This window comes from Rhipicephalus microplus, chromosome 10, assembly GCF_043290135.1.
Source record: "Rhipicephalus microplus isolate Deutch F79 chromosome 10, USDA_Rmic, whole genome shotgun sequence".
NCBI lineage: Eukaryota > Metazoa > Arthropoda > Arachnida > Ixodida > Ixodidae > Rhipicephalus > Rhipicephalus microplus.
Window position 1 is genome coordinate 38,152,729 of NC_134709.1, and position 27,739 is coordinate 38,180,467.

General features: G+C 43.4%; 1 protein-coding gene across 2 annotated transcripts; it reads right to left on the minus strand.

Annotated features, from left to right (window-relative positions):
* Window positions 1-1,656: 1,656 nt before the first annotated feature.
* Window positions 1,657-27,614, minus strand: LOC119181293 (angiopoietin-1 receptor). 2 transcript variants are annotated; one of them, XM_037432497.2, is made up of 17 exons: window positions 27,173-27,614; window positions 23,306-23,380; window positions 22,284-22,393; window positions 20,832-21,021; window positions 19,414-19,510; window positions 18,279-18,525; window positions 17,887-17,944; window positions 17,286-17,464; window positions 16,206-16,446; window positions 13,175-13,294; window positions 12,216-12,379; window positions 10,520-10,621; window positions 10,388-10,458; window positions 9,530-9,570; window positions 8,594-8,690; window positions 7,273-7,363; window positions 1,657-5,390 (listed from the first exon to the last, which is right to left on the minus strand). In XM_037432497.2, the coding sequence occupies exons 2-17, from the start codon at window positions 23,346-23,348 to the stop codon at window positions 5,319-5,321; spliced, it is 1,923 nt and encodes a 640-aa protein (XP_037288394.2). In that variant the 5' UTR covers window positions 23,349-23,380; window positions 27,173-27,614; the 3' UTR covers window positions 1,657-5,318. The 2 variants fall into 2 exon arrangements, with proteins under 2 accessions (XP_037288394.2, XP_037288395.2); XM_037432498.2 differs by having other exon boundaries at window positions 16,206-16,428; window positions 27,173-27,610.
* Between the last annotated feature and the right edge of the window lie 125 nt (window positions 27,615-27,739).

Below are 27,739 nucleotides of genomic sequence, written 5' to 3' on the forward strand. Positions count from 1 at the left end.
GTATGTGGCTTAATGAAGTAGATGACTGGGCTAGTTGATTGTAAATACTTAAGGCTAACAGAGCGAGAAAAATACGGCCACCAACAGAAAAGAGACGGGACAAGCGCTGACTTCCAACTGAATTTTTATTGACAAGGAAGCTCTCATAAATAGCCGAGCAAACAGTTAAAGAAACTGTGAAAAAAAAAAAAAGACCACTATCTGCTCTACTTCTTGGGATGCGAGGGTTCATGATGCAGGTCACAGTGATCGTTGATGTTCTCAGTGGTTTCCTATCTTTGCATCAGTTTTCCTGGTGTTTTCTTCACTGTTTCTTTCTTTTTTAACTGTTCACTCGGCTATTGATAACTTTCTTGTCGATGACATCTCAGTTGGAAGTTGGCACTTGCCCCATCTGTTTCCTGTATGTGGCAGTGTTTTTTTCGCGCTGTTAACCTTGAAGGGGCTCTGAAACACTTTTTTGAGTAACCATGAAATTAATTCACTTGACAAGCGTATTGCCTCAAAAAATCAACGCCGCAGAAATTTTAAGAGTCTGTCCAGTACGAGTGAAGTTACAAAGATTTGCCACACGCTGCAATTGCATTCTCTCATCTCTCGTCCCGACGAAAGCCCTGAAAGCTAAGCAGGGTGGGATGGGAGGGGCAAACAAAAAACGTCACGCGCACTTCCTGCCCTTGAGCCTTTTTTCCTTTTTTTTCTTCTTCGAATCACGGGTTTTTCAGTGTAACCGCGTGGACAAGCAGCGGCCTCCCGCGACGATCTTTGTAACGACCGAGCGCGTCATGTTCCAATCAGCCAATGGCTGATAGATGGGCTTACTACGAGTGATTTTTGGGCTTATACTGTGTTTTGTCGAGAGAAGAGAAAACAATTTTTAGCTGACTTTGATAATTTATTATGAATTCTAGGTCGCGTGCTGCACTATAATATTTGGCTCGTGTGTTGTCGGGAGCCTCTACTACCGATCGGCAGCGTTTTCTGACCATGCTCAAAAAGTGTTGCAGGGCCCCTTTAAGCGTTCGGATGTGGACCCAAACTTGCTGTTATACTCGGGTATCAGCACAGGCTCAGATTAGGAGAACACTAGGCTTGTGTGAAATGCCTCGCAATACGTTACGATTTCAGGCATGTCTCTTTCCCTGTTGTAAGTTATTACAAGAACTTCTTTTAGCCTTCGGTGCACTGGCAGCATGACTGTACTTGTCTGCAACCTAATAAAGATTGTAAGCTCTGCCCACAAAACTGCGCCGTGTCTGCTTATCACCTGTGAAAGACAGATTGTGCTACCTTGTTTCTGACAAAACCACAAGTAATTTTTCTCTGCTAGTTCAAATGCCACACTTATCAAAAGTTAAAGGTTCATTCTTAGCACATACAGCATTACGTTTGGCTGAGAAGCGATGAAACGATCCTCAGCGACACTTAACGAAATGTTCCAGTTTCCTTCCCAAGACTAGCGTTACAGATGTGTGTCAGTATAGGAAAGTCGGGTATCTGAAACACCCAAGAAGTGCTTAACCTCATGAAAGTGAGGTCAAGCACTTCTTGAGTGTTTTTTTTTTTTTTGGTAGGGACAGCAATGGCTCAGGTGAAGCTGTCGTATTTTACTTGGTTGTAACCGAGTATAACGAAACACACAGTAGACACTGGCAATTAAAAAAAAAGTTGACGTATATCTTTATTTCAATAACACGGGTCAGTCTGAGCATATTGCAAGGACGAGCTCCAGCGGTAAACGTAAAAATAAAAGCACCGGTATAAAAACCTTGCAAATGTACAAAGGCAGTGAACGACATCGCAGACGACGTACATATAATCTTGCCGAACGGTCCTCGTAGTGCTTTCGGCGCACAGCGGGTGACACAAGCTGCGATGAGCGATGCTGATAAAAACTAAACGAACTTGAGTAGACATTCTCCATACCACAAGAACAACAGGGCACAAAGGCTTGACGGAATATTGCACACACGATCTGAATCAGTGCCCGAAGTAGCGACCAACTGTAAGAATTGAGCGTGCCGTACCAGCAATTGCGTGCTATGTAATAGGTCGGGCTGTTTTAATAGTGGAACTTGTACGAGCATCATACAGTGTACTCGATCAAGCCAAATTCGAATTGGGTGTTCTGGCAATGATTGGCTTATATTCATCAGGAGCGGATGGGGGCTAATCACTGTCGCGATGTTCGATACCCATCGGGGCTCAATTGCAGTTGAACATGCTTATGCGACACCCGTACTAATTGGATGTAAATATTACTGGGAAGCTCTACTATCACACAGCCATACCAATATCAAATAAAATATCAACAAAGTACCGCTGCAAACGAAAAAAGGAGTTCACGAGATCTAAGAGCAATCATGGAAGGACATGTGTTGAAAGTATGTATGGTCCAAATGCAGTCGTGCTGAGCAAGCTTGAAAACCTGTTGTATAAATGCATTTAATTGGAACATCTTGGAAAACTTCACACAGCCTCAGATATACAAAGATGCTATACCACACTATGATAAACAGTTGTCACTGCTACCAGACCAGCTGCAGTGTTACAGATCGCTCTTACTCACAATAATATACACTGAGAACTTCTCGCACAGGAAAAACTAGACTGCAATTTCACAATTGCAGTGTTAAAAGTGTTTGCCATTCATGCATAAGAACTCTCCAAAACATGGCTATTCATATTTGATTCAGTATGCTGTGACCGCTTGCAGTGTTAGCAAAACTTGTGATATCCGATCACATGGCCTTCCAAGATTGGCTTTTATTACTTAAAAGATGCCATCACTAGCGTTGCAATTTCACAGTGTTTAATTAGTGTTAACCTTTTTCTTTACTCTAGTAGCGTACATAGCAAGAAAAAATTCACACAACCTCAGCCGATTTATATTCTCTAAACAGCTAAGATCATGTAAAATAAAGACCCTTGAATCAATATTTTAAAATAAGCGCTCTACATAAAGGCTATTTTTTTGCAACAAGGACATTGCAGTTCCAATTTTGATGTTATGTATTAGACTATTCTAATAAGTCACGCACAAAAGAGGATAACCTTGTACAGTGCGTACGAATATTAATGAACGTATCAATTTAGGCTTGAGTAACACACATACATTTGTTTCCATAGTTTTCGGATCATGTACCATCATAATAGTATTGGCCCGCACACCTACATCAGAGCCGGTGTCACCTTGGTGGCTAGTTTCGTAACGACATGATACGGTCCTCTCGAGAATCGCACATACCAACATTGTTATACTTGATGTCACGCTTCAATCCGTCAGCATTGTACATAAGACACGAAATATGCGCTACTGCTTTGTTCATTTGTGCTTTTTCGAAGAGGCATCAAAGTAAACGGAGGTATAATGGACGAAAAGGCGGCTAGTTCTATGCACAGTACCGTCAAGTGGTACGTCTTGATTGGTGCGGCTGTGTAAGGCAGTGACGGTCAGCGAAACTGAGTGTACCTGTGCTGCAGCGGTTCGGGCAATTCCAGCAAATTGTCACGTTTGATTTGGTTCGTGTACCGGTTTGGGTACAGGTGCACCAGTACTGTACCGATTCGGGTGAATTAAGCAAGCTGTCACATTAGTATAGCTCAAAGGAATGTAGCTAAGAATTGGCGCAGGCAACACACTTGTTTTGTTTTTTTTTTCTTTTATGGCGGTGCACAGAATTTACAAAGAAAGCACTACCCTAGGAGAGAATCAGTTCTGTATTAATGTCACAGTGCTACGATACCGCTGAAGTGGTATCACTGGATGGCAAGGCAGAATTTATATCTCCTCAAACACAGTGCGTGGCATAGGAAATGCTGCACTTAGTATGTAATGCTGAATAGCTGCGGCATGATTATTTTGCTAAAAATGATGCACAAGTTATGATACACATTCAGCTACTTCGAGCTCGCATTTCACTTGGAATTCACACATGGGAGACTACATTAGTTGCCATAACAATGAAGGTACACAGAATGGAATAAAATAGGTAACTATCGATTAGATGATAATGGACGGATAATTGCGGCAATATTCTAATTTGCTAAAAATGATGTTTTCATATGTATTCAGTCATTTTAAACCGCTATTTCACATGGAATGTACACACAGGCTCATTGTTTTAGTTGCCAACACATTGAAGGTAAACAAAATAAAATAAAATATGTAACAATAGATCAGATGAAAAAGGACGGAAACTTTAAAAGTCATGCACACTGCATGTTTTGTATGAGAACGTAAGGGTATCACAGAAAGGCAATTTGAAGCTACTTATGCTCAGCACATTGCTAAAAAAACAATGAGATTCTTGTCACAGCTGTGCAAGAGGACCAAGCAGAGATATAGCATGGCAAACTAGCATTTCTCATTTTAAACATTTCCTTTGGTCAGTTCTTTCTGGGAGATATGTCGATAAAAAACAGCACTCAGCATAGCACTGTTTTTAAGACAGCAATTTTTAGGGACTTCTCTTCTGCATATCTTGCGTAGTACTTGAGAAACTTATTTAAGTAAAGTTGCTCACAGCAAGCATGGTATAAGGTGTCGTTAATTACCATGAAAGGCATGCAGCACCTAATTTTTGCATCATTACACAGACTGACTCTTCAATATGTTTAAAATATTTTTCTGGCAAGCACAATTTGTGTTAAAAACTTTACACAACATTCGCAAATAGAGCTGAACCGAATTTATAAACATTAGAAAAAGTTCAGAAGAGTTTGCATGCATGCCAGTGATTTAGCTGAACTCTATTCTATATAACAAGAAAACTTTACAATTGTTGTTTTAATAATACTCCTCATACAATTGGAGTAATACTCCTTATACAATTGGAGTACTATTAGTATAAGGTGAATTGGTGTCACTTGGTACTTTGCCATGTTTTCAAGATAGCGATGCCTTTTTCTCCCGTGACGCTCATTCATTGAGTTGTGCTTGTAAATGTAAATTGGGGGTAGTCACATTTTCCTCGTACGTACACCACACGCACAGACTAAACACGAGCCACACTGAAATAGTAGTACAACAGTCATGCTTCCTGTTCTCAGTACCTTTTGGCCATCACCAGCTCTTGCGCCATAAAACACCACACATTGTCGTCACCATCCCTTCCTTTCCTTCTTGGCGAACGCCGTCTCGCACTCATATGTGCAACACTTCATCAAACTTGTGTGCCCCTTTTGAGATTCATAACAATGCCGCTTGCAAGCGTAGGAAGGAATTGTCCGTCGCGGCTCAATGGAATGTAGCTACCGGGTCACCGGGATTCGCTTGCGAGCGGCCATGGCTGGAGTACGTGGCCTCAGCTGGCATGTCATGCTTCGTCAGCCAAGGGGTTGAATTTGTCGTATGCGTATCCAGCACTGTAGGTGAACTGGAGGGCATCCTGCATAGGGGTGAGGGTCTCAACTTAGCAATGCTCAAACTGGGTTTAAATGAATGAACAAGTTCTAAAGTAATATTGTTGCGCCTGTTCCTGAAAACGACGACATAATCAACAGAAATAACCAAGACATAATTGCAATAATTAGCTTACATTCGCTAAATACCCTTCGGAAACGTGCGGATGACTTCAGCGCCGAGCGAGACAGGGCACCGTTGCCTCGCCGAGTGAGCAAAAGCCCTTAATCGGCGTTGCATTGCTACATCTGATGGGAGAAGCAGCTGGACGGAACTCACTGCAGATGATGCGTATCTCAACTGCTGTATCTAGCAGGAAGTCAATAGAGTGCTGCAAAAAGTTGCTTGCATGTCGCACGCCATGCTTGTGAATCTCCCTAACAATATTCTTCTCATACGGGGGGAAACCCAATACGCTTACCTCAAACACTGGCATTGTCGATGCTTTATTAAACGAAGCGATAGGAACTCTACAAACGAGAATCACTGGGTGACCGTGCTACACACTTTCTCAAGTTTCACAGTTTACTGGAGCTGTAACACTTTCTTTCCATACTTTGTCCTTTACTAAAATTTGCACATACAAATAAACTTTCATGAGTCACTTAATAATCCCAATATCCCGTTGTGTGGAATATAGAGTATCCTCTACATAAATTACTGACGTCTAAAAAACAACTGGACACATTACAATAAATCTGGGAAAGATTGATGTTTCCGACACCAAAATTGTAATAAAAAGTAACACAGTGTAGGGCACGATCTTGGGTCCGCCCACCAACCAATTGTTTTTGCATCCACTTTCACACCCAATAACCTTGTCATTATTAAACTCGAGCCAAGACTAACTACACTTCTGCTGGCTTCATTTGGCTGTGAAATTCTTTTCGCATTTGGGCCACTGTAGCGCATAAATGCTCCTGAAACTTCCCCAAGTTTATTTTTTGGCTCCTTCGCCTGCATTCAGCCTATGTATTTAATTAACTAGACCGCAACAGATGCTATCAATATCTACCATTACAGGCGAGCTGGTGCAGTAACTCAGGCGTGGCATTGCGAGCTATCGTTAACCCTTTCACTATGTAGTAGTTCTGGTGGTGATGTACCCCTTGAGTGGTTTCCGGAACGTCACAAAAACTTGAAATTTTAAACAATGACATGCTATGAAGTAAAGATGACAAATAAGAAAAAGGCACACAACCATTTCGTTTGCTGCTGATTGCAGCAGTGAAGCCTCAGCAAGCGAGCGAAAGCAGCGATCGAGTCATCTTCCGAGACGCAACGACTAGCGACATGATATGCCGTAGCAGCTACGCCAACAGAATACAGAAAGAAACCTGTTCGATCTCGCAGCAGATGGTAGAACAACCCTTGTAGCCGTAATTGTACGTGCACTGCATGGTCGCTCAGCGCGAGAAAGTAACGTGCACGGAACGATCACAACCCCCAACAAAGAAAGAGAACGGTTGCTCTGTGCTCTTCAATATATGTAAAAATACATCGAGGGGCGTAAATATGTGCTTCTAGAAAGCATCAACAGATGGCCCAACCAGCAAGAAACACTAAATCACGTCAGCTGTGCACTGCGACACAAATTTTTGGATGCACAATGGAGAACGTAATGGTAATTCAGTGACAGCGAAAGGGTTAATTTCCAACATTTCTGGTTCTACACTTCTGGTGCACTTTTCTGGTGCAATTTTTTAAAGTAGAAGCATTGCAGGCCTCCTCTTCAGTTGAAACTGGCTCATGTGATATTGTAGAAGGGTAATTTCATAAAAGAGCTCCACTTAGTAATTACCAAATTAGTGCCCTTTCAAGATACACTGAGCGAAAATTTATGCCAAATAAATGTTCTGCCTTCTTACCGGTTGCAAGGCCTGGAGGGAACAGCGCAGCTCCTGAAAAGTGGGTCGATCCCTGGCCTGTTGATGCCAGCACTGCTGCATGAGCCGATAGCTGCGAGAGTATCGGGACGGAGGTTAGTACCACAACAAAGGTTTTGCCACGTTGCATTCTAATTTGACAAACAGGCCAACTTCACAGTGCATTTCACTTTTATCACTGCCAGAGAGCTGTAGCATACTGCAGTTCTTGATGCACTAATGAAAACTACAGCCGATGGAAGTACCTCTTCTCTATAGGCATCACATTCTGTGTGGTAATTTTCATTGATACATACTGTTTTCCCCAGCGAAAATAAACTATTAGTTTGAGCTCTCTGTACACCATCTATAGCAAAAAATGCCATCACCTCTTACAGCGTGCTGTCGCCCTTTCGCGCCATATTGTATTCGAGGTTGCAAATCCAAGCGTCTCGCTTGAATTTGCAACCTCGAATCCAAGCGATTGACGATCGATTGATATGTGAGGTTTAACGTCCCAAAACCACCATATGATTATGACAGACGGCGCAGTGAAGGGCTCCGGAAATTTCAACCACCTAGGGTTCTTTATTGTGCACCCAAATGTGAGCACACGGGCCTTGCAAATCCAAGCGAGACGCTTGGACTTGCAATCTCAGATACAATTACAGTCACAATACAATTGCAACCTCAGATACAATTTACAATTTCGGATATGCCGGGAAAGGAAAATGAAGCATGAATATTTAACATCCGTTAAGATGACGTATGTCTGATAACGGACCAGCACGTTTTGTGGAAAAACCAAGATTAAGTAACCATGTTCTGACTGAAAATAACTTATGCATTGCACATTTTGTTTCTGACGAGGGAGACTGCTTAAAAAAACAAACTAGTGTGCTAGTGTGGCCATCTCCATTCACGTGCATCAACTGAAAGAGCAGTGTGTGCAGTATTGAATGTCTCGGAGACTGCTGTAACATGGTTGTTCACCTAGCATGTCTGAGCTCGTTTAGCACAAACACATGCAAACACAAAGGCACCATTTCATGCAAGAAAACCCCATTTTATCGTTTTAAAATTGAGTTTCAAAAACTCGACCTGCGGTAGTAAAAGGACGTTAAAGTAACTTGATTTTCCTAGCTCGTGTTCAAGCATTTATAACGGCAATACAAAAGCTTTTAATTAAGAAAATGACATCCAGGCCACATGAGCATCATGTGTTTTTGCTCTCCTGAATCCAACTGCAGTAGCCGCCGTAACGCATGTGCACTAAGCGAAGGTGATGGGTCAAGTGAGTGAGTGCCTTAGTAGTGAAACTTACAGGGGAATCGACACTCCTCGTGGTCTTTTCAACCTCAGGCCTCGTGTCACACGCTCAGGCACCTCCGAGGTAGACAGATCTACGTAGGGACTTCCACCTGCATGACATACTTACAAGTTGACATTTGCCTGACGGAACAGTTCGTGTCGAAGATCTTGTACAAATGCAGAAGTTGTGTCATATCAGAATAGTTGTATGTCTTAACCAGAAGGACATAACAAGCTAATAAATGATAAAAAAACGTACTCGAATAAAGCGAGGACGACAAGCTAGAAAACTTTTGGTTCTCTCACTTTTACATGATGTGTAAGCATAAAGTGAACCAGCGAGGCTACAACCCATAATATATACTTATGACAGTCATAAGGACAAAATTGTGCAGTCATCGCAGTCGTAATAGTGACAACCTATAAGATGGAGTCATCAAACGTAGTAGATAAGTCTTTTTGGAAAACTTGACAGCACGAAGCTTTTATTTTAGTGCATCACTAAAAAGGCAAAGCAAAAAAAACATAACAGTGCTGGTTTAAAGCACAGTATATACACTCAAACATTGATATAACTAACCTGGATATAACGAAATATTGGTAATAATAAAGTAAATGAAAAATAGTCTTGCAATAAATATAGTGTCAAGAATAGACCTCTATATAATGAATTTTTGGATCTAACAAATTTAATTTCGTGTCAGATGCAACTTTGTTATAATGAGGTTTAAATGTTTTATCTAACCTTGACACAGTACGGTCCAAATGATAGTACAATGCCTTACTCAAAAGAAGAAATAACATCGTGTGTACACCAATGTTGTGGCATTACTGAAAGTTGACTGCTCTATCATTCGACAAATTGTAGGGCTGGATTAGCAAAGTCAAAGGTTACTTTTAAATGCACCAAGAAAAACTGCAGGCCACGTAACGTTTCCAAAGAACTCACCTAAGGTGAACGTTTCCCACATAAGCACTGCGAAGGACCACCTGCACAAAGTCATTCAGAATTAAACGTACAAATTGACAGGTGTGTATGTGTGCACTTTTTGCATAAATTCCCAATCGTATTTACCACATCCATGACCATAATATCTAGTCAGTGATTACATGTTGTAAGTGAAAGTTCGCAGATGTGATGCGATTGCATGTGTGATTATCACCCCGTGAGCTAGAGCTACGCATGCAGTTGTGCTATAGCAAAAATGACAAATAAAATGCCAATGCACAACAAAATGCATGGTGTGGTAGGCTTACACGAATAAATGTTTTTGCGTACTTATGTACAGTTCTTGTGTACTTCCATACAGTACTTAGTACTTATATATAGTAATTGTCTGTATTGTTTACTAGTAACTGTTTATACAAAACTGCAAGTCATTCTTGGGATGGACTAATCAATAGCCATTTAGGCATCAGTTCAAGTATTTCTGGGCCAGAACTTTCTATATGTTTAATGATATTCTCTGTTTGAAATGATTTATCCATTTATTTATTTATTTATTATTTGATTGATTGATACGACTGGTTCGCCAGCACTACGTTCCAAGTATGGAATAGAATAGCAACTACGCAGGTCACAGGATCGAATTTCGTCCACGGCATTTTCGATAGAGGCAAAAGTGCTCAGGGTGCGTGTGCTTAGATTTAGGCTCACATAAAAACTTCAGGTGGTTGAAATTTCTGAATCCCTTTACTTCGGCGTTCCTCATAATCATATAGCGGCTTTGGGACGTTAAATCCAAACAATTATTATTATTATTAACAGAGTAGCAAGTAAATGTTGCAGATGAAAAATTGCACATACACATCGCTCTTTTCTGTATGGTTTCCGTTCCGCAAGGTCTCGGGGGCTAACCAGCGAGTGAAGTCCAGTTTCTGCAAAACAAAGCGCTTCAGTTAGGACCCAACCCCTGCGCCACGGGTGGCGAGATCGTACTTTCCCCAGAGGGCTATACCGAGCCAGACCAAAATAGCTGATCTTGGGCACCAACGGTTCGACCATGGTTATGCTCCTGGTGGACAGCTGGCCATGCTGAACCTGCAAGCCACAACAAAATTTGGCTGTCTTCCTCAACAGTGAAGAGATTACACAAAAAAGAATGCTCTGCTGCACAGAACATATGGCACAATCACTGCAAAGCAAGAAGCCTAGAGCTTGTTGCAAACTCCCTTGGGGCAACTATTTCGAGTCTAGTTGCAAGGCACCCATGATGCCACGAAACATCACAACAATGCGAAGTAAAGAATCACTCATAGTGCCATTATCCATCATTCTGCAGAGAAGTGAAGCACTACCTGCTAAACATCTTTGAAGGGGCCCTCCAACACTATTCAAACACCATATTTTACTCATGAGTTACTTAGACTGAAGTACAGACAGATTGATGCAGCAAGAACAACAGCGATGATGGCACGCAGTCTGAAGTTATCCGATTGAAAAAAAATTTGAAGTACAAGAAAAAGAAATGCCTACCCTCAACTTCATTGTGCAGGGTCACCTGACCATACTTCACTCGCCCTGACTAGTCAGTGGTGTTGGATGGCTCCCCCAATGAAATCACTTGAAAGCTCCTACGTAGGGGAAGCTCGCATACTATTGTTTGTCTTTTCCAATGTATTGTAGACCTTGTTGCCATAGTAAAGAATGCAGTGGCTAATGCCTGACTCCACAGAATGTAAGCGGGCACTGCTGTTTCGAAGAAAGGTATTTTCTGCAGTTCTTTACAACATCCCATATCATGCCTTCCTCTCTTTCTGAGAAGGGAACTTGTGGAACGACTAGGGTGGTTAAGTACTGTTCACCCTTTGTGAGTTGTTCGGCGAGGCATACACAAACTACAAGGGTGCAGTGACATCCATTCAATGAAGGGGATTGCTTGCACTCTTTCAACGACAATCAAGAGCCTACTGGACATGCTGAAAAAGGCAGCTCGCTATCGCACAGAAGCCAGAAGAGGGAAGAGAGATTTCCTTTCATATGGACCTCTCTCTTTCACAAGCAAAAAATCTAGAAGCGAAATGGTAGCCAGTGCCTTTGTTGTACATTGTAGTCGTAGTGATCTTTTAGTTGCGGCCACGTCTGTGTGGGGTTGAATGAAAAAGCGCAGATAAGAAAAACGAAACAACAGTAATATCAGTCTTTAACCTCTCCACAACCGCTGCTAACGTTGCATTTATCTAATCATAGGCTTGTCCCTCATTGGGATGCACATCAGTGTTTGGACGCACGTTTTGAAGGCCGTGCACGAACTCTTATCACGTTAGCCTTTAATTAGGTTTAATGGGGCCGTCCTCCTGACGTACCTGGATTGTCGTTGCGCATTCCCTGCGTCGTTCTCAAGCACATGAACTCGTTCATACGCAAGCTCAGACTCAGTTTAAGTGCCCTGTTAATGTACATTTCATCCACTTTCTTCATCTTTACACAGCAAATGTGCTGGCGCGTTAGTGCGTCGACATGGACAAGAGCGCTCACTTCAGCAGCACGCCTCTTCAGTATACCGACTGAGTGACTTTGTTTAAGAGTTGAAAGCAACCAGAGTAATCATGCTTTTTAGTAATTCCCACTAAGAACAAAACAAGGGGCTCATACACATTACGATGCAATAATAAAAAAAAATAAATGTTCGTACACCTCTGGACGACAAATGGTGCATGCCTGCTGCCAATGAGACTAGGAGGTCAACCAGGCGCTCCTCGGGGATTGCTGACACTCGGCCTTCTGCACTGTGGCGGCTGGTCAGCAAGAGGCCACGCAGTGAACTCGAAGGCTGCTCCACGGCTAACTGAAGCAGTTCTGTTGGCAACGGCAAGAAGCATACGTTGCAACGTGTCTGCACTGTAAGTGTCTGTAACACTGGTGCTTTAGTCTAGATTAGATGTCTGAAACGGATGGCCCACGAACCTTTCCCTAGCGGCCTGGCCCACACCTCACTGTCTTCAGCCAGTATTCAACGGGCACTGACAAATTTTGGCCTTGCGCTGTTTTGCTGCACTGTGTTGCTGGAGGCCTGTTAGTCGTAACACGGCACAGCATTTGCTGTCACACATGACGGATAATTAATCTTTAATCGCGATTAGGACCCCAAGTGGTATCAAGGCAATCACGATCAGTGCCTCAGGATATGGCTCCCAGATTGCGATTTGACAGATGTCTGTGCCAAGTGCATTACGGATTAGGTTGGACCCCTTAGTAGTGCCCATTGGTGATCCCGATCAATAAATCTGATCTCCATTGACACTTATCACAATCAAAGGTGCTTGTGAGACACTGGTATAAGACGCCATGATGAAGCTGCTGTAGCTGCGACTGTTGAGTAGCCATCAGTGATGAGACTGGACTGCCCAACAGTACTCTTCCCTCGAACTAGGTCAGAGCGCAATTTTGACCAAAAGTGGCTTGATTCTAGGGAAAATAGGTACTTGCACATGAATAATCCGCACTCTACAATGGATGTGACCAAAAATTCACAACTGCGAGAACAAGTGCTTGCTTTGGCTTTGCATTAGTACAAGTCACTGGTTCGTACAAATCTACAGCGCAAGTCAATGCAAAAGTTTGACACATGAATGTAAACTCCAACACACGTACCAGGCTCATCTTCGCAAGCGCCCATGAACTGAACTACATTGGGGTGACTGCCGAGGCGAAGCATGCCCTCAATGTCTGCCAGGAGACTTCTGCGCTCATGGTCCGGGAGTGTCCACTCAGCTGCAGTTAAAAACGAGCAATGAGTAAGTAACTGCACGGTTCTGGCTGCCTTCAGTTTGATGTCATGCTAAATTAGAAATTTACTGGTCATTGCAAGCAGTAATTAGAAATAATTAGCGGTGTGTAAATATTTAGACTTTCAAATACTCTTTAATGTTTGCTATTCAATTCAATTAACAGGGGAATTTTACTATTCCAAGTATTTGAACTTCTGAAAAAATATAAGGGTTTATAATAACGAAAAAATAAATAAATTGGCATGCAGCATGCTTGGTCTTGCATTTTGGGGCTCCAATGGGCAAAATTGCTAGCCGATTCCACAGGTGCTCTGAGCGATCACACTGCAATACGCAGAGTGACGAGCCCTGGCAAGGGGGGGGAGGGTGTCCTATGTCAATGCGTAGAATGTCCATTCCGAGCAGCCAGTGGGCGATGCAATTTGTTGCTTACAAATTGCAGAAAATGCTGGTTCCAACATGGAGAGGCACTGTGCCATTAAAGTGGCCCCTTCATCTTTTAGAGGCCAAGCTCCTAATGGCATAGCTTGTGCGTCCCTCGTTGTAGTGCGCTACCACTGGTGGCACATACCCGATAAAGTGGTCCTTAGAATGTCCGCTGGATGGCAGCACTTGTATATGAGGAATACCAGTTGAAAAGATGTAAGATGGCTGTACTTGAGGTGTTCACCAAATATATGGACGGACATACAGATGGACGGACGCACTGACAAACGTACAGACAGACAGAGGGGCGGACAGACAACCAGATGAACGAATGGACAGACGGAAGAACGTACGTACGGGCGGACGCATGGATGGGCGCATGGACGGACGCACAGACGGAAGCAAGAATGAATGGATGGACAGAAGCACAGGTGGACTGACGAAAGCTTCGCCCCACCAATCATCATCCACTCCGTGAATATGCTGAGATTTTCATATGCTCCACCGCATTACATTCTGGCATTGCGGCAAAGCTACCTTTACGATTACTCAACGGTCGTAATTGGGTTGACTCGCCAAAGCGACAGTTCGACCCTACCCAGCAGAGGTAGGGGGCTTTAATTAGTATCCTTTCAGACCAAAAAGTCTGCAAAACTTGGAGGAAGGTTTTCAACATCCAAAATTTCAGGTGTTTTTATACAATGGCGTCTACAGGGCAGATAGCAATTCCGAAGTCGAAGGGAGCACGACCTTGTCCAAAGGTAAAGCATCCACAGAAGTTGAGAGCGAGAGAGTCACGCCTTCTACTTTCACCTGTAAAGTATAGTCGACACCACCTTGGTCACACCAATTAATGTAAATGAATACAATCCGGTCGTTGCATTGCCTCACAATTGATAAAACAACTAGGGGATACCTGCCCTCCAGCACTTTACCAATCTAACCAGAAGAAATACTTCCACATTCATAGCTCACAATGTACTTAGGAATCCTCTGCAACCTTTTCTTTTTTTGTAATTACACTTCCAATATTGGACAAGTATCAGAAAACTATTCAAATTCGCTTTGCACCCAAGGTTTTGCCATTTTCATAGATCTAAAAAAAAAGAGCTAGCGAGGGGGAAATAGAAAGAGAGAAAAAGAAAAAAAAACAGATAAAGAGTGAAGAAGAAATTATCAGAAATAGAAAGACAGGAAAAAATGGTAACGGAGAAAAAGAGAGAAAGAGAAAACTGAAGTGAAATGAAGAAGGCTGCGCAGCTGTGCAGTTCCTTCGAGCTCGGCGCCCCCAGTGCGAAGTTGTCTTAATTTTTTTATATATAGGCACTGCCCACGCACAATCCTTCTTTGGTGGCGTGTAACTCAGCACTTCACAGAAAATTAGTTGCGTGTGACTTTTTAAAACTGCCAGGCCTGCGCGTAACGCGCAGCACAGTCATAGCGAAAGTTGTAAGAGCGGCCTTTCAGAACCTTTTTTTAAACACTTTTCGGATAACCGTTACGAGCACACTTGCAGGGTACCCACTACGCCATAAATAATCATAGTTTTTGTGTAATAGGCAGTCATTCACTATGCCATCCTTCATCATTCTTCGGAGATGCGTGGTTTGCACCAGACGCTTGGAAGGAATTTTGTGCAATTTTTTCACGCTGTGGCTGGAGACGACGAAAAATTATGCTGGAAGCTTTTGCAATGAGGTTGGAGCATTTGATGACCCACAACTCAATTTGCATAGTGTGATGTTCCTTTGCTGTTCTCACAACACTTTATTACTCATACTAACGCGATTCCTTTCCCGACATCAAACCTGCCTAAGGCCAATTTTCCATGGAGTTTCAAGCACCGGCGTGGCTAAGTGGTAGAATACTGGGCAGGCATGCAGGGGACCCGGGTTCGAATCCCATTGTGTTCTTAATGTTTTTTATTTTACTGAGTTTTTTTCTTATTTCGTGCGATAGTGGTCATGGACACCTGCGGCAGCGGGCAACTATGGTGCACAGGACTCTTGTTGTGATCTCACAACAGCTTTCGCTGTAAAAAAAAGTATCTCACACTACAGCGTTGGCTTAATTAAGATCTCACAGCCTAGATAGGGCATGGTCAAGGCCGTCTTTGTTGAGAACTTCGAAGACTACTCGCATGTGACTACTCCCAGGAGGGCCTCCGTGCTTATATTTCTTTATAAGTGAAAAGATCAACATCACATTCTTTAACAACCCAAGGACTGAACTTAGGAACAGGACTTTTGTCCCGTTAAACGTGATGATACCAGGCCGTGAAATCCCTCTACGGTGTTTGTCTACGAAGACATACGGTTATCCCACATTCATTGCTAGACAGGTTGCTTCATTGTTCATGACAGCTCATATTCGAGGTTTCGTTCACATTTACTGCTACCCAAATAGCCCAAGACAAGTTGTGGCTTTAGAAACATGTTTAGTTAGCATGAGTATAACTGCAACTTCACCTGGACAGCGTTGCACGCTCACTGGCACTTTTCGGCTGTCATCCGTGACAAGGTGGCCCGCTCGAACCGGACCGAACCGGCCCTGGCCAAGCATGGTGTCTGAAAGCAGCAGTCGCGACTGAGGCACCATGGGCAGCATGGAGCGCAGCTGGTTGTAGAATGCCCCCAGGTCGGCTCCCTCGCCCAGTTGCAATGAACCCGCACTGAAGGGAGTGACATCATCCTGGAAGAGAGGGTCCATCTGAAAGGGCAACCTGCTTTCACAAGCCGCTAGACGAAAATGTTGTTTAAATAAGGGAATCAATCAAAAGGCTCGCTTTTGTCGAACGCAACTGTATGAAGCAAACAGATAATGCAACTGAGATAAGCATACGGGAGCATTGTTTGTAGCGTTCAATTGAAATTTAGTAATTACATGATGAAGAGAAATGAAACTGGACAAAAACACAACATGTCACAGGTGGGGCCGCAAACCCACAACCTTCGCACAAACCGTGCAGTACACTAACACCTCTACTATCAGTGTGACTGAGTCCCTCTATCCACTTTCGTGGGTATGTATTTATATGCACATAACTTGTACCCTGAGCATGTTTGCCAGTGCCACTCATATCCACGAAGGGGAATGCGGTACATACAGAATGAATAATGCCACCGATAGTAATGAGCTGCAGAGCAAAAAAAAAAAAAAAAAGAAAAACAAGAGAAGGGAAAAAAAGGAAAAAAGGCGGGAATCGTTTTGTGAATGTGATGCTTCCACTTTGCATTGAGGGGACAATAACCAAGGAGGAGAGCACCAGCTTTGGCAATGAAGCTTGTTTAACGCAATCATTTTTAGCGGGACATTTAGATTTATTCCAATTGCACAACAATGAACTGGTTTGAACAGTTATTTCAGTACTTCTTTAAAAACTGCACCTTTCTCATGTGCAACGAAAATCGCAACCCACTTGAAACAAAAATCAGCAATTGGGCCTGGCAGAAGGGCCCGGTGAAGGTGTCTGAGAAGGACAAAAGCGATGGATGCTTTTATGCAATAACTTCCAAGTGCAGAGCAGCATGTTAATTCTGAGCACTGACCAGGTCCAGGCTTGGGTGCGAGCGCAGCATCAGCTCCTCGGTGCGCCGCCTGCGGCGACTGTAGTGGCGCCGGGCAAAGACGTAAGCCGCGATGAATGCCAGCAGGAGGCAGGCACCCAGGGCCGTAGCAGCAGAGAGCCACGAGGACAGCACTTGTGACCGCTCGTCCATTACAATAACTGGAACGAGATGTATTGGCAAAAACTCCAACGGACTACGTTTCCGTAGCTTACGCTTGCAACAAATGGCAGAAAGGGTGATACTCAGCCACTGAGGAAATAATTAATGTAATTACCAGGCTTTTCATGTCAAAATTACATTATCAACATGAGGCTTGCTGTAGTGTGGGACTACAGAATAATTCTGACCAGTTGGGGTTAGTATTGCAACTTATTCGATGTGCACCTTAAACTTGAATGCACAAGTGTTCTAGCATTTTGCCCTCCTTCAAATGTGGCCACTGTGGTCAGCAATGAAGATCACATCCTCGAGTCCTACACCACAACCTGAGCTGCTAGGCCATTATGGCAGGTTTACATTTAATAAGATTGAGTAGACCAAACACTTTTATAGCTGCTTGTGTTGATATTGCGGCACTTACTGGGTGGCTGTATCCGTTCCGTGCTTGGGCTTTCCACAGAGTATGCGTACTTGGTTTTCTACAAACAAGGAAGGGTACCATTACTCAACCTATCTTCACTGCAGAATGAAAACAACCTGTCAGTACTACATATGGAAGATTCAACGTGCAACTCGAAAACGTGAATTAAATCAACAGAAAAGAAACAGTACAAAAAGTATGTCAGTACTGAATGTCACAATGGCACTGTTTTCCCTTTTGAAGACATCATCAGTTCCTGATTTCCGCAACTGCGTGCTTCGGTGGAGCCCCGCATGCTGTCAGCATAAAACACGCTACGCAATAAGACATGTCTTGATTGTGCACTACAAAATACCTAATACACTTTGTAGGGCTTGAAATTCAGAGCTTACCCCATTGAGTGAGCTGGCAACGCCCTGAATTGGAAGGTAGTCCTCGCTAGGCGACAGCGGGGCGTTGAGAAATCCACCGTAGGAACGGCCATCGCCGAACACAAAAGTCTTGTTTTCCCACTCGGGTCCCAGTTCAGCTGCCACATAGAATGGCGTGCCAGCCTCGGCAGCCTCTCGATGCCCTGCCAGCCGCTCTGGGCTAAATGCCATGAGGCTGCTTCGTTCAAATGCAATCATTCGATAACCCCTGCAAAAAATGACAGAATATTTAAATCAGTGCTTCTTCTTTTACCTAGAATTTGGGCTTTCGTGTTTTCTTGCCCTGTGTTTCAAGTATATGTTTCTAAACTACACTCAAACCTCATTAAAATGGAGTTGCATCTTACATGAAATTAAGTTTGTTATATCTGAAAATTCGTTATAAAGGTACATTCCTAGCACATATGTTTATTGCAAGAGTACTCTTCATTTACTTCATATAAACCGACATCGTTAAATCGGCTTCGTTGTGTTGGGGTTTGAGTGTATACAGAATTCTTGAAGAATTGTCGGTGACAGTTGACCGTAGTCCTCCAGCTCAACTGCATCAAGAGGCAGACATTACTCACATGAAAGATACAACCCGCGTGTCACCACTGTGGTGAAATGAGTTATATAATTAAAATACTAGTACCTATAGCAGAAGTAAAATAAAACAGGTAAAAAGCCGAGTATCACATTTTAGATGTTGACTGCAGGCCCACATAACTGTTGCCAAATAAGCAGTAGATAATACGTATGAGATAAAAGAAATCCTGCTCGTTTTCACCACACTAGTCTGCATGTCTAGCTGAGAAAAAAAAAAAACAGCCAAGTGAGCTATATGCCTAAATGCCACTTATTGTCTCACAAATGAGATCGGAGCCGATGATGCAACACATCAGTAACACTTTGGGATGATAGTACACAAATTATCTTCTCTTTCTTTAGGACTCATGACTCGGTCAACCAGTAAAAGTTCGTCATTCTCATTCTCTGTGTCATTTCGAAGTAAGTTTGGAGCAATTACTAACAAAAATAACTGTTTGGAGCAGAGTGGAGCAGCCTTTCTCTTTTGGAGCAGCACCTCCATCACTGACACTGGTAGCAAACTTACGTGATAGGACCTTTGGAACTTGTTCCTGGTGATAGCTGCACGACCATTTGGGTGTCATTACGCGACAGAACTTGCACAGTTGGTGGCAGGTCTGGCTCTGCGGGATGTAATGGCAAGGTGGGGGGGGGGGGTGTTTTAGGATAAAGCTTCACTCAAATCGCCAGCTTGCAGCATGTAAGCAGCACATTTCATCAATGGCTACTTGTTGTAAAGGCGATAGATTCTGATTTCAATGACAGTTGTGTGGGCTGACAATCATTGCATTTCAATGGAGTACCTAGCAGTTCTTTTTCATGGCAAGCTAACTAATTATAATTTGGTGTATGCTTACTAGGTTTGAGCAAGTTCCTTGCATTTCAACTTTTGTATATTTCGTTCATTCAAAACTTTTGTACGTTTCGTTCATTCAAAGATTTTTCACAGGCCCAGTGACTTTGAATTAACGAAGTTTTACTGTATTTAGTAGTACTGTATACTGTATAGTACGTGCGGTGGTGTACTGACAAATATTCATTTGCCACAATTTTGTAGAAAACAGTTGTGAAGTGGCTTGGTAAACCATAACTATGTAGCTATTTAGGACTCTAAAAGGCAACAGCTGTCTGTCCAGTAATTAATGAAGAGCGGACAAGGAAATTCAAGTGCCCCATGAGCAAATAACTTTCTGGTTTGTGATGAAGCAAAATCTTTACTGGTACCATGATTCACAGCAAGCAAGGACAGCAGCACATTTTTTCTTTCGCAACATACATGACTCTGTGCATCTTACCATCATCACTGTTACTGGGTGAATATTTCTGTGCTTTTTGGCTTGACATCTCTCTGCCCTGTTCATGTCAATCAAGCATATCAAGCTTTAAAAAAATTCACTATGGTATAGTTATTTCAAGTAAAAATAAATAAGAAACCTAGATTTATTTATGACTAGCTATTTTGAAGAAGAAAATGTGTAGAAGAAAATATTCAATAATCGAGAAGATAAACAGCCCCGCCGCGGTGGTCTAGTGGCTAAGGTACACGGCTGCTGACCTGCAGGTCACAGGATCGAATATTGGCTGCAACGGCTGCATTTCCCATGGAGGCGGAAATGTAGGCCCGTGTGCTCATATTTGGGTGCACGTTAAAGAACCCCAGGAGGTCGAAATTTCCGGAGCCCTCCACTACGCGTCTCTCATATTCATATGGTGGTTTTGGGATGTTAAACCCCACATATCACCAGAGGATAAACACTACAAGCAAGAATAGTGTCGTCGCAGGCATGGGTTCTAGAAGCACAACGTAGTTATATGAAGCGACATTGTCAAATTGTCGGAATCACGCACACAAAATTCAGGCAGCATAGAACAGATACTCCAAGTCTAGGCCAGTCTATAACGGCTAAATATGTGAAAAAAAAAACAAAAAAACAAGACACTAACCTCCAACCTCTGTCCAAACCACTATCGAAGTGGTCTCACTAGGTCCTTCGGACGTGTCGGCCCACACGCTCACGTTGTACAGGGTGCCAGGATGGAGGCCCAAGAGGCCCGCCTGGCGAGCACTCGTGTACTTCCACTCTTGGCTCGGACCCAATATTGGGCTGTACGTTTGAATGGGGCTGGCACGAACCTGCAATTACAACATCTCTCCAGTAATACTGAAAAGCTCGAATTGCTGACATTGACGTTATCCCCCATCGCAGTATACAATGTACGATCACAAGAGTCAGTATCCCAAGCAGGACAATCTAAAAGCGATTTCCACATGCATGACTGCGAAATTCATTTGAAGACATTGCCATCCCATTGCTCAAAATAAAACACGCATGTAAACACTACTATGCTACTTATGCAGCAAAATGGAATTTATTTTAGCCTTCTAGATCAGTGGAGTCACATTTAATTCCATTCTTAATCTACAGTGCGGTGCTGATGGAGCGCGGTGCAAGATTGGATGTTTAGCCAGGCGATTCATTACCCACTAGATCAAGGTATTCTGCTGTGCCACTTATCATTCGACATTGTGGTCGTAATAAGATGAACATAAACTAGACTTACTTTTATCACTCGGGAACTACCACGCAACAACATACTTTGTGTTTTCAGTGTGCAATTAGTTGTGGTGTTTTCGACGCAATAGCACTGGAACTAACACGATAGTGCTTGTGTTTATAGAGGTGGTTATTATGCCAGGTGATAGACATTACAAGTGTTCCCAGTGCACCCACCATGCCGGACACAATTAACTGAGGTAAGCAGCCTGGCAACTGAGATGCACTCACCTTCTTGTTGCATGATATGTACTCTTAGGCTGACGAATGAGTGGCATGTTCACGCAGATTGATCAGTGTTGAGCACTATTCTGCAGGAGTGAGGATACAAGATTTAAAACGTCACATGTGCATGGTATAAGAGCCGGAGTAGGTACTAGTTGGTTGTGCACAGTTGACACTATGCACAGCTGTTCAATATGAACAGAGTTGACGGCATGGCGTAGATGACTCTCGTCTTGTGCGCGCTGCATATGCTGCTTGTGCCTTTCTTTTCTGTCACCTCGTATATATCTCTGGGGGAAGATGGAAGCCTAAACAGGTTAAAAATTCATGAACACGGGGGGTTTCTCTGGAGCTCACATTTCGCAAAGCAGACTTTTCTTGAGTTGCATTATTTTTCACCAAATAAATAGTAAGTAGTTCTCACTTGTCTTGCGCACTACATGCATCTCCATGTATCTTTCTTTTGTGTTCGAGCAGCACGTCGCAAGTGTCAACTACGTGCGTGGTTTCGCTGTTCTACGGAAAAAATGTGCGTAAACTCTTGCAAATGAGGATAGAAATTCGCGTAGTTTCCCTCGAAACCGTGACCTTTTTGACACATGAGCAGAACACTCACTGTGTACATGTTGACATTCGTGGAGGCCACGGGGGTCCACTTGATGTCCAGTGTGGTCTCTGTCGAGTTCTCCAACGAGACGATACGAGGACCCCTGAGGGAGCTGCAGGCTGCACAATGCAAAAGACACAGTCACTGAGGAGTAGGCTAGTGAATTGATATTCATACGAAATGCACAAATGCTCTCAGCCTGCAACTAAGAGTGTGACCATTATGAGCAAAAATTAGGTACTTTTAAAACTGAATGAACTACATTCACTGCCGAGTGTTTTGTACATTCATGCGCACTGTGTGCTGTGTTGTCCTTGGAAGGGGATTCAAACTTGATTTCTGTAAAAGTAATGAATATTTTGAAAGACAGAAATAATTGCTCTTTAATTACATAGTACTAAATGGTGTATAACCTTCCACGATGTAATATCTAATCAAACAAAAAAGCAAGAACGTGGTTTAAAGGCACTGATCAGCAGTATCGTTCGACATCACTGCGTATATTGTAATATGCACTTTTTTATCTCTTTGACACGCTTGCAATACCCACGATACAATTCAAGATGGTGATTTAATTTGGGTTAATTTGCAAGACATTAAGCAAACGACTATAACAGGTCATGTCATAGTTAAGAGCTTTAACGGAGCGTACAGCTCTCAACATCACTCTAAATTTGCAGGGTCCTCCCTTGCAGCTGTCGCTGTGTAAGTCTTTGAATCCCGTTCGAGTACGACACAACACGTGAGCTTTCTCATGCCACCCGTCACATGAAAACAAAATATGCCATCAAATGTTAGTTCAGTCTACTCAGAATGAATGTCGTGAACAGTACATTGGAGTTACACATTCGCAAATGGTACTACACCAGACAGGGAGTCAGTGAAAGTTCTTGCTACAACGTAACCTAGGTATGGCAAAGATTGCACGTGGATACCCGTGTGATGTCTCGAGGTATTGAGATGGCACTCTCTGGTTCCTCGCACCTCTATACAGAACTGCTTCGGGAAGTACTGCAGATGGGCATACTCACCCGGGAGCCACGTGAGAAAAAGCCAAAGCCAATGTCGCTCCATGTCTGCGTGCTTCTCCAATCAACCGGGAAGGGCTGTACAAAAAAATGTTTAGTCATGTCAAAAAGAAAGGCATTGCTTCTTTCCTTGCTTGTGGATTTGGGTGTGGCTTTATTGGTTCTCGCACCTAATGTGCTGTCTCACATAGGTGCAAATATTGTGGGCAAGCTTTAGAACAAGGACTATTTATTTTCAGAATGAAAAAAAATTTAAAAATCAAAACAAATTGGGGCTCTGACGTGACCATTTTGAACCTATGCCATGAAGCCCAAATGACTCCAATTTTGTTTTTCTGTTTTAATAGGAGGCAATATATCCAGGAACATGAGCTTACACGCTCTATGAATAAAATTTTGTTAATCATTAGTCACCCAGAAAGCACCTACCGAGTCAACTGCATTGAATTTCGATGCATTGAGGATTATATGATTCCAATATATGGTAAAAGTCCTTAATCAGAACTCGAAGCTGACTATAAAAATTGTTCAAATTAAGCGGAGTTCAAATGAGCCGGCAGGCACTAGAATGAACAGACGTCGTACCACAGTGTGCGGAGTGGACCCAAATAAGCCACCGCTGGACTCATTCCTGCAAATTAGGCGACACTACTGCTCATTTGAGGCAGGTAATTCTGGAAAATAAGTTCATGCTCTAAGGTGGAGCAGAATTTATCGATCAGTCAGTGATACACCAGAAATAAGCGGTGACTTTCATTCACGTGAGCTGTGAACCTTAACGCCAAAATACACGAAGCTCTTTGTGCTCCAAAACATGCCGATTTACATGGCAGAATTAAGGCACTCAAAATTTAAAGCCTTTTTCATTAGTTTATTTAGAACAATACCGAAATTGTCCAAGGGGCCACAGCTAAGGGCAAACATTGAACGATTTGGCCGCGCCATCCATACAGCAGTAGCAGCAGACAGATGACATTTACAAACACAAAAGCATACATAGAAGTCAATCGCTACACTTCATTTACACAGATGAAAGAAATTAGTAACTTGGGTGATCATGCTGGGCCTATTTCTCCGAAAAGGGACGAAAGCCAGGGAGGTACGACTTCAAATTAACTGTTGTAGATACTGACGCATTCGAATCACTTAGCCCCCCCCCCTCCTCCCAGAAATACATAGGGCTGTGCCGGGTCAATGGCATCAGTTCGAATGAACAACCCTTTACTGCATGTTTTTTAGAGAATGTGAGAGCTGCGGGTGTATTAGATGCAAAACGAATGTGTCAAAGCATGAAATGATCATCAAGCATTCCATTGACCTCTCTTCCTATACAAGTACGGGCAATGCACTGATGCTCTACTGCACCTCCACTTAAAGGTGCATAAAGGTGTAGTACAAAACCAGAGAAAAACAAACCACGGCACACCAATGAGCAGATCAGCAATTCTAGAGAATAGTTTTTATAAAGTAAAAATAAGCAAGTGAAAAATTTGCATAACAGAGAGATTGTACGTCACGATTTTTTGAGGCTGACAAATATTCGAAATCTAAACCATTATTCACTGCCAAATTTGACGGGCCACCATATCGGGCCCCAATCTGGCTGAGAATCGTGGTACATTTTTGCCTTCCTTTTCTTCTGTGACATCTGCTGATGTGGGCCCACACTTTGCTAAACCTCTCAACAAGCAGTTATATTGAAATGCGCATTGGGTGCATGATTACACCTTCATCGCTTATATTGCTGTTTGATTTCCACGTATCAAATTTATTTATTTCACTACTATCGCTGTACAAACTATGTTAGGCGACAAATTCTAGCGCACAATGGTTCATTCCTGGTAGCATTATTTTGTGTAAAGGATATGAAGTGAATAATACCCCTTGCTTTGCTCTTTACTGGCATGTGAAATAAACACTAACAATTTTTGAAGTGTGGATTTATGAGGGATGTGGTTAGTAGCCTCTTAAAATGTAAGTTAAGCTTCTGCATCGAGCTCGGACTATTGACAGTGGTGCACGATACATCAGCACTGGCCATTGATATTATTAGAATTGTTGACTTCAGAGTTTGGGCACATCTTTCTGTATTTTACCAATCATGAGGTAAATCAGAATGCGAGGAGCAAGAAGCTCCAATCTGCTGCTGATGAAGAGAGCAGGCTTTGGGGGTTTTACATTCCAAAACACCGACGAGATCATAGGGACGCCATAGTGGAAGGGTATAGAAATGTCGACCATCTGGTCTTCTTTAATGTGCATCCAACTCTAAGTTTGCCGCAGCTGGGATTCGATCCTGTGACTTTAGGGTGAGCGGTCGAGATAGACCACCGTGGCAAGTAGCAGGTAAGCTCGAAACTGTTCCTGCCTGGCAGCCATAAGGAAGCACTGGGAAAGGTAAAAACGTGTCTCTCAATTGGGCCTTGCAAAGCCACCATGTATGGCGCACAATCAAGAGCATCATATTATCTTGTGAATACTTCGTGCAGTTGACTCGCTCCATTCAGAATGCTATATTTAGATACCTTTTTTTCTCTCTCTTTTCTTTTTCCTGTTGTGATTCACTGTAAGCCGTTTCTTTAATTCGTAGATGCGCATAGGCCTCTTTTCTAACAATGCTTGTACACGCCACATATTTTTAAAAACTTTATGTATTATTTTTACCTCTTGCATTTCCAGCTTTCTTTGAAGTATCAATGTCTGATTGTGCAATGACTGAGTTTATTATCGTTGTTTTTTTTTTCACTGATTCACTTACATGCCTTAATTATTTCTGTAGGTGACTTAGATACTTTGGCATATATATAGACAAATAAATAATATAAAAATTTAATAAATGGTTTTCGTCATATTTGCAAAACTACATGTAAACAAAAAAAAAAGCTGCATGAACTTGGGAAGGAGGCGACAAAATTATCCTTGTTTTGCAGCTAACCGCCATAAAGCTGGGCGTGTCCAACACCTGGCATTTTCCTGCACCTCCACGTTTTCCACTTCGGCCGCGACCTAGCGTAAGCGCCGTAAGCCGAACCGAGTAAATTTATGAGCAACGTTTTGTTCTGGGTTTGCAATGGGGCCAACGCGCCGCGCCGTACGCGTTGGTCGTCGACGAAGTGCCATGACACGCTGTAAGAAGTGAATCGACTCGACAACATTGTACCGCTTCCTCTCGAGTCACGATCTTGGACGGTGCCGCAAGGCGTTATGCTTATGAGCTACGTTTGCAAGCGCTAGCTGCGACCCAGACAGATATTTCATCAGCGAGATGCGTCACACGTTTAGCGTCATCGCCCGTAAGCTCGAAACCGTTGTGCAAGGTTAACGCTAGGTGGGTAGTTTACAAGTTAACCAGAAGCTAGTTAACGAGTTCGCGGCGGCACATTGTGCACCGTCGCTCGGCTCACGTGCGCCTCTGGACACGGGCCAGCAGTTTCGTTTCTTCAGAATTACTCGTAGAGTGACGCCGAAAACAATGCGTCGGAGGCCGGACATTTCTTCCCGGTTTATCCGTGATTAACGCGAAGGCGAGCGATCGCACCATGTTTCTCGTCGCGATCGGCGGGCGCCGGACAGCTCTAAAAATACGCGCTGCACGCTTTGAAGCGGAACGACGTGCGCTTCACTCTACGTAACGTGCTCGGCAAACCGATCCGAAAGATGATCCGTGGAGGAAATTCGGGGATAATCTATCCGTCCTCGTTTCCGCAGCTATGCCGGCCTGATCGGCAGGGAGCCGAATTTCACGTGGACCGATCGAGCGACCGATCCGCGACAACCTGGTCGATGACAACAACGTGCTGGAATCCCTAGAATCTACGCGGTCGTGCGACTATGGGTTGAAGTCGAGATAGGTGTGGGAGGAGTACTTACAAAAATGTCACGACCTGCAATCCATACGTCGTTGACAAAGGTGCCAGCGGTCGAAAAGAGCGATCGTTGCGGGAGGCACACGCACTCGATCGCTCTCCGTCACGAGCGAAACAAAAGAACGGAGAGACTTGTTTTTTTCCTCGCGGCGCGCTGGGTCTTAAAGCGGCGGCAGGTGACGCGCACGAACTGGCAGGACGGGACTTCGAAGGGATCGGGTAACGGCACGTGCGGGCCGGATTTTCACATGGCCTCGGTGTTCATCGCGCACGGCTCAGATGTAATAACTCGGAGCGCTTCGAAAACTGCCCGGTTTCGCCGCCATGTTGCATGGGTGGCGTCCCACTCCGCGCGGCGCGTAAACGTTCACGAAACCAGAAACAAAACCGGTCAGACAGGCGTGAAACGCCTCTCGCGCAAACAGGAACGGAAAGGAGCGGTACTACACGCCAGGTATTTCATCGAAGGGCACCGGAAGCAAGCTGCCAGCACGTGTTTTTGTACCTAATCCAAAGTGTATGAGTTGTTTCATTTTTGTTTTCAAGCTAGCTCTCCGTGCGGACGTATGTA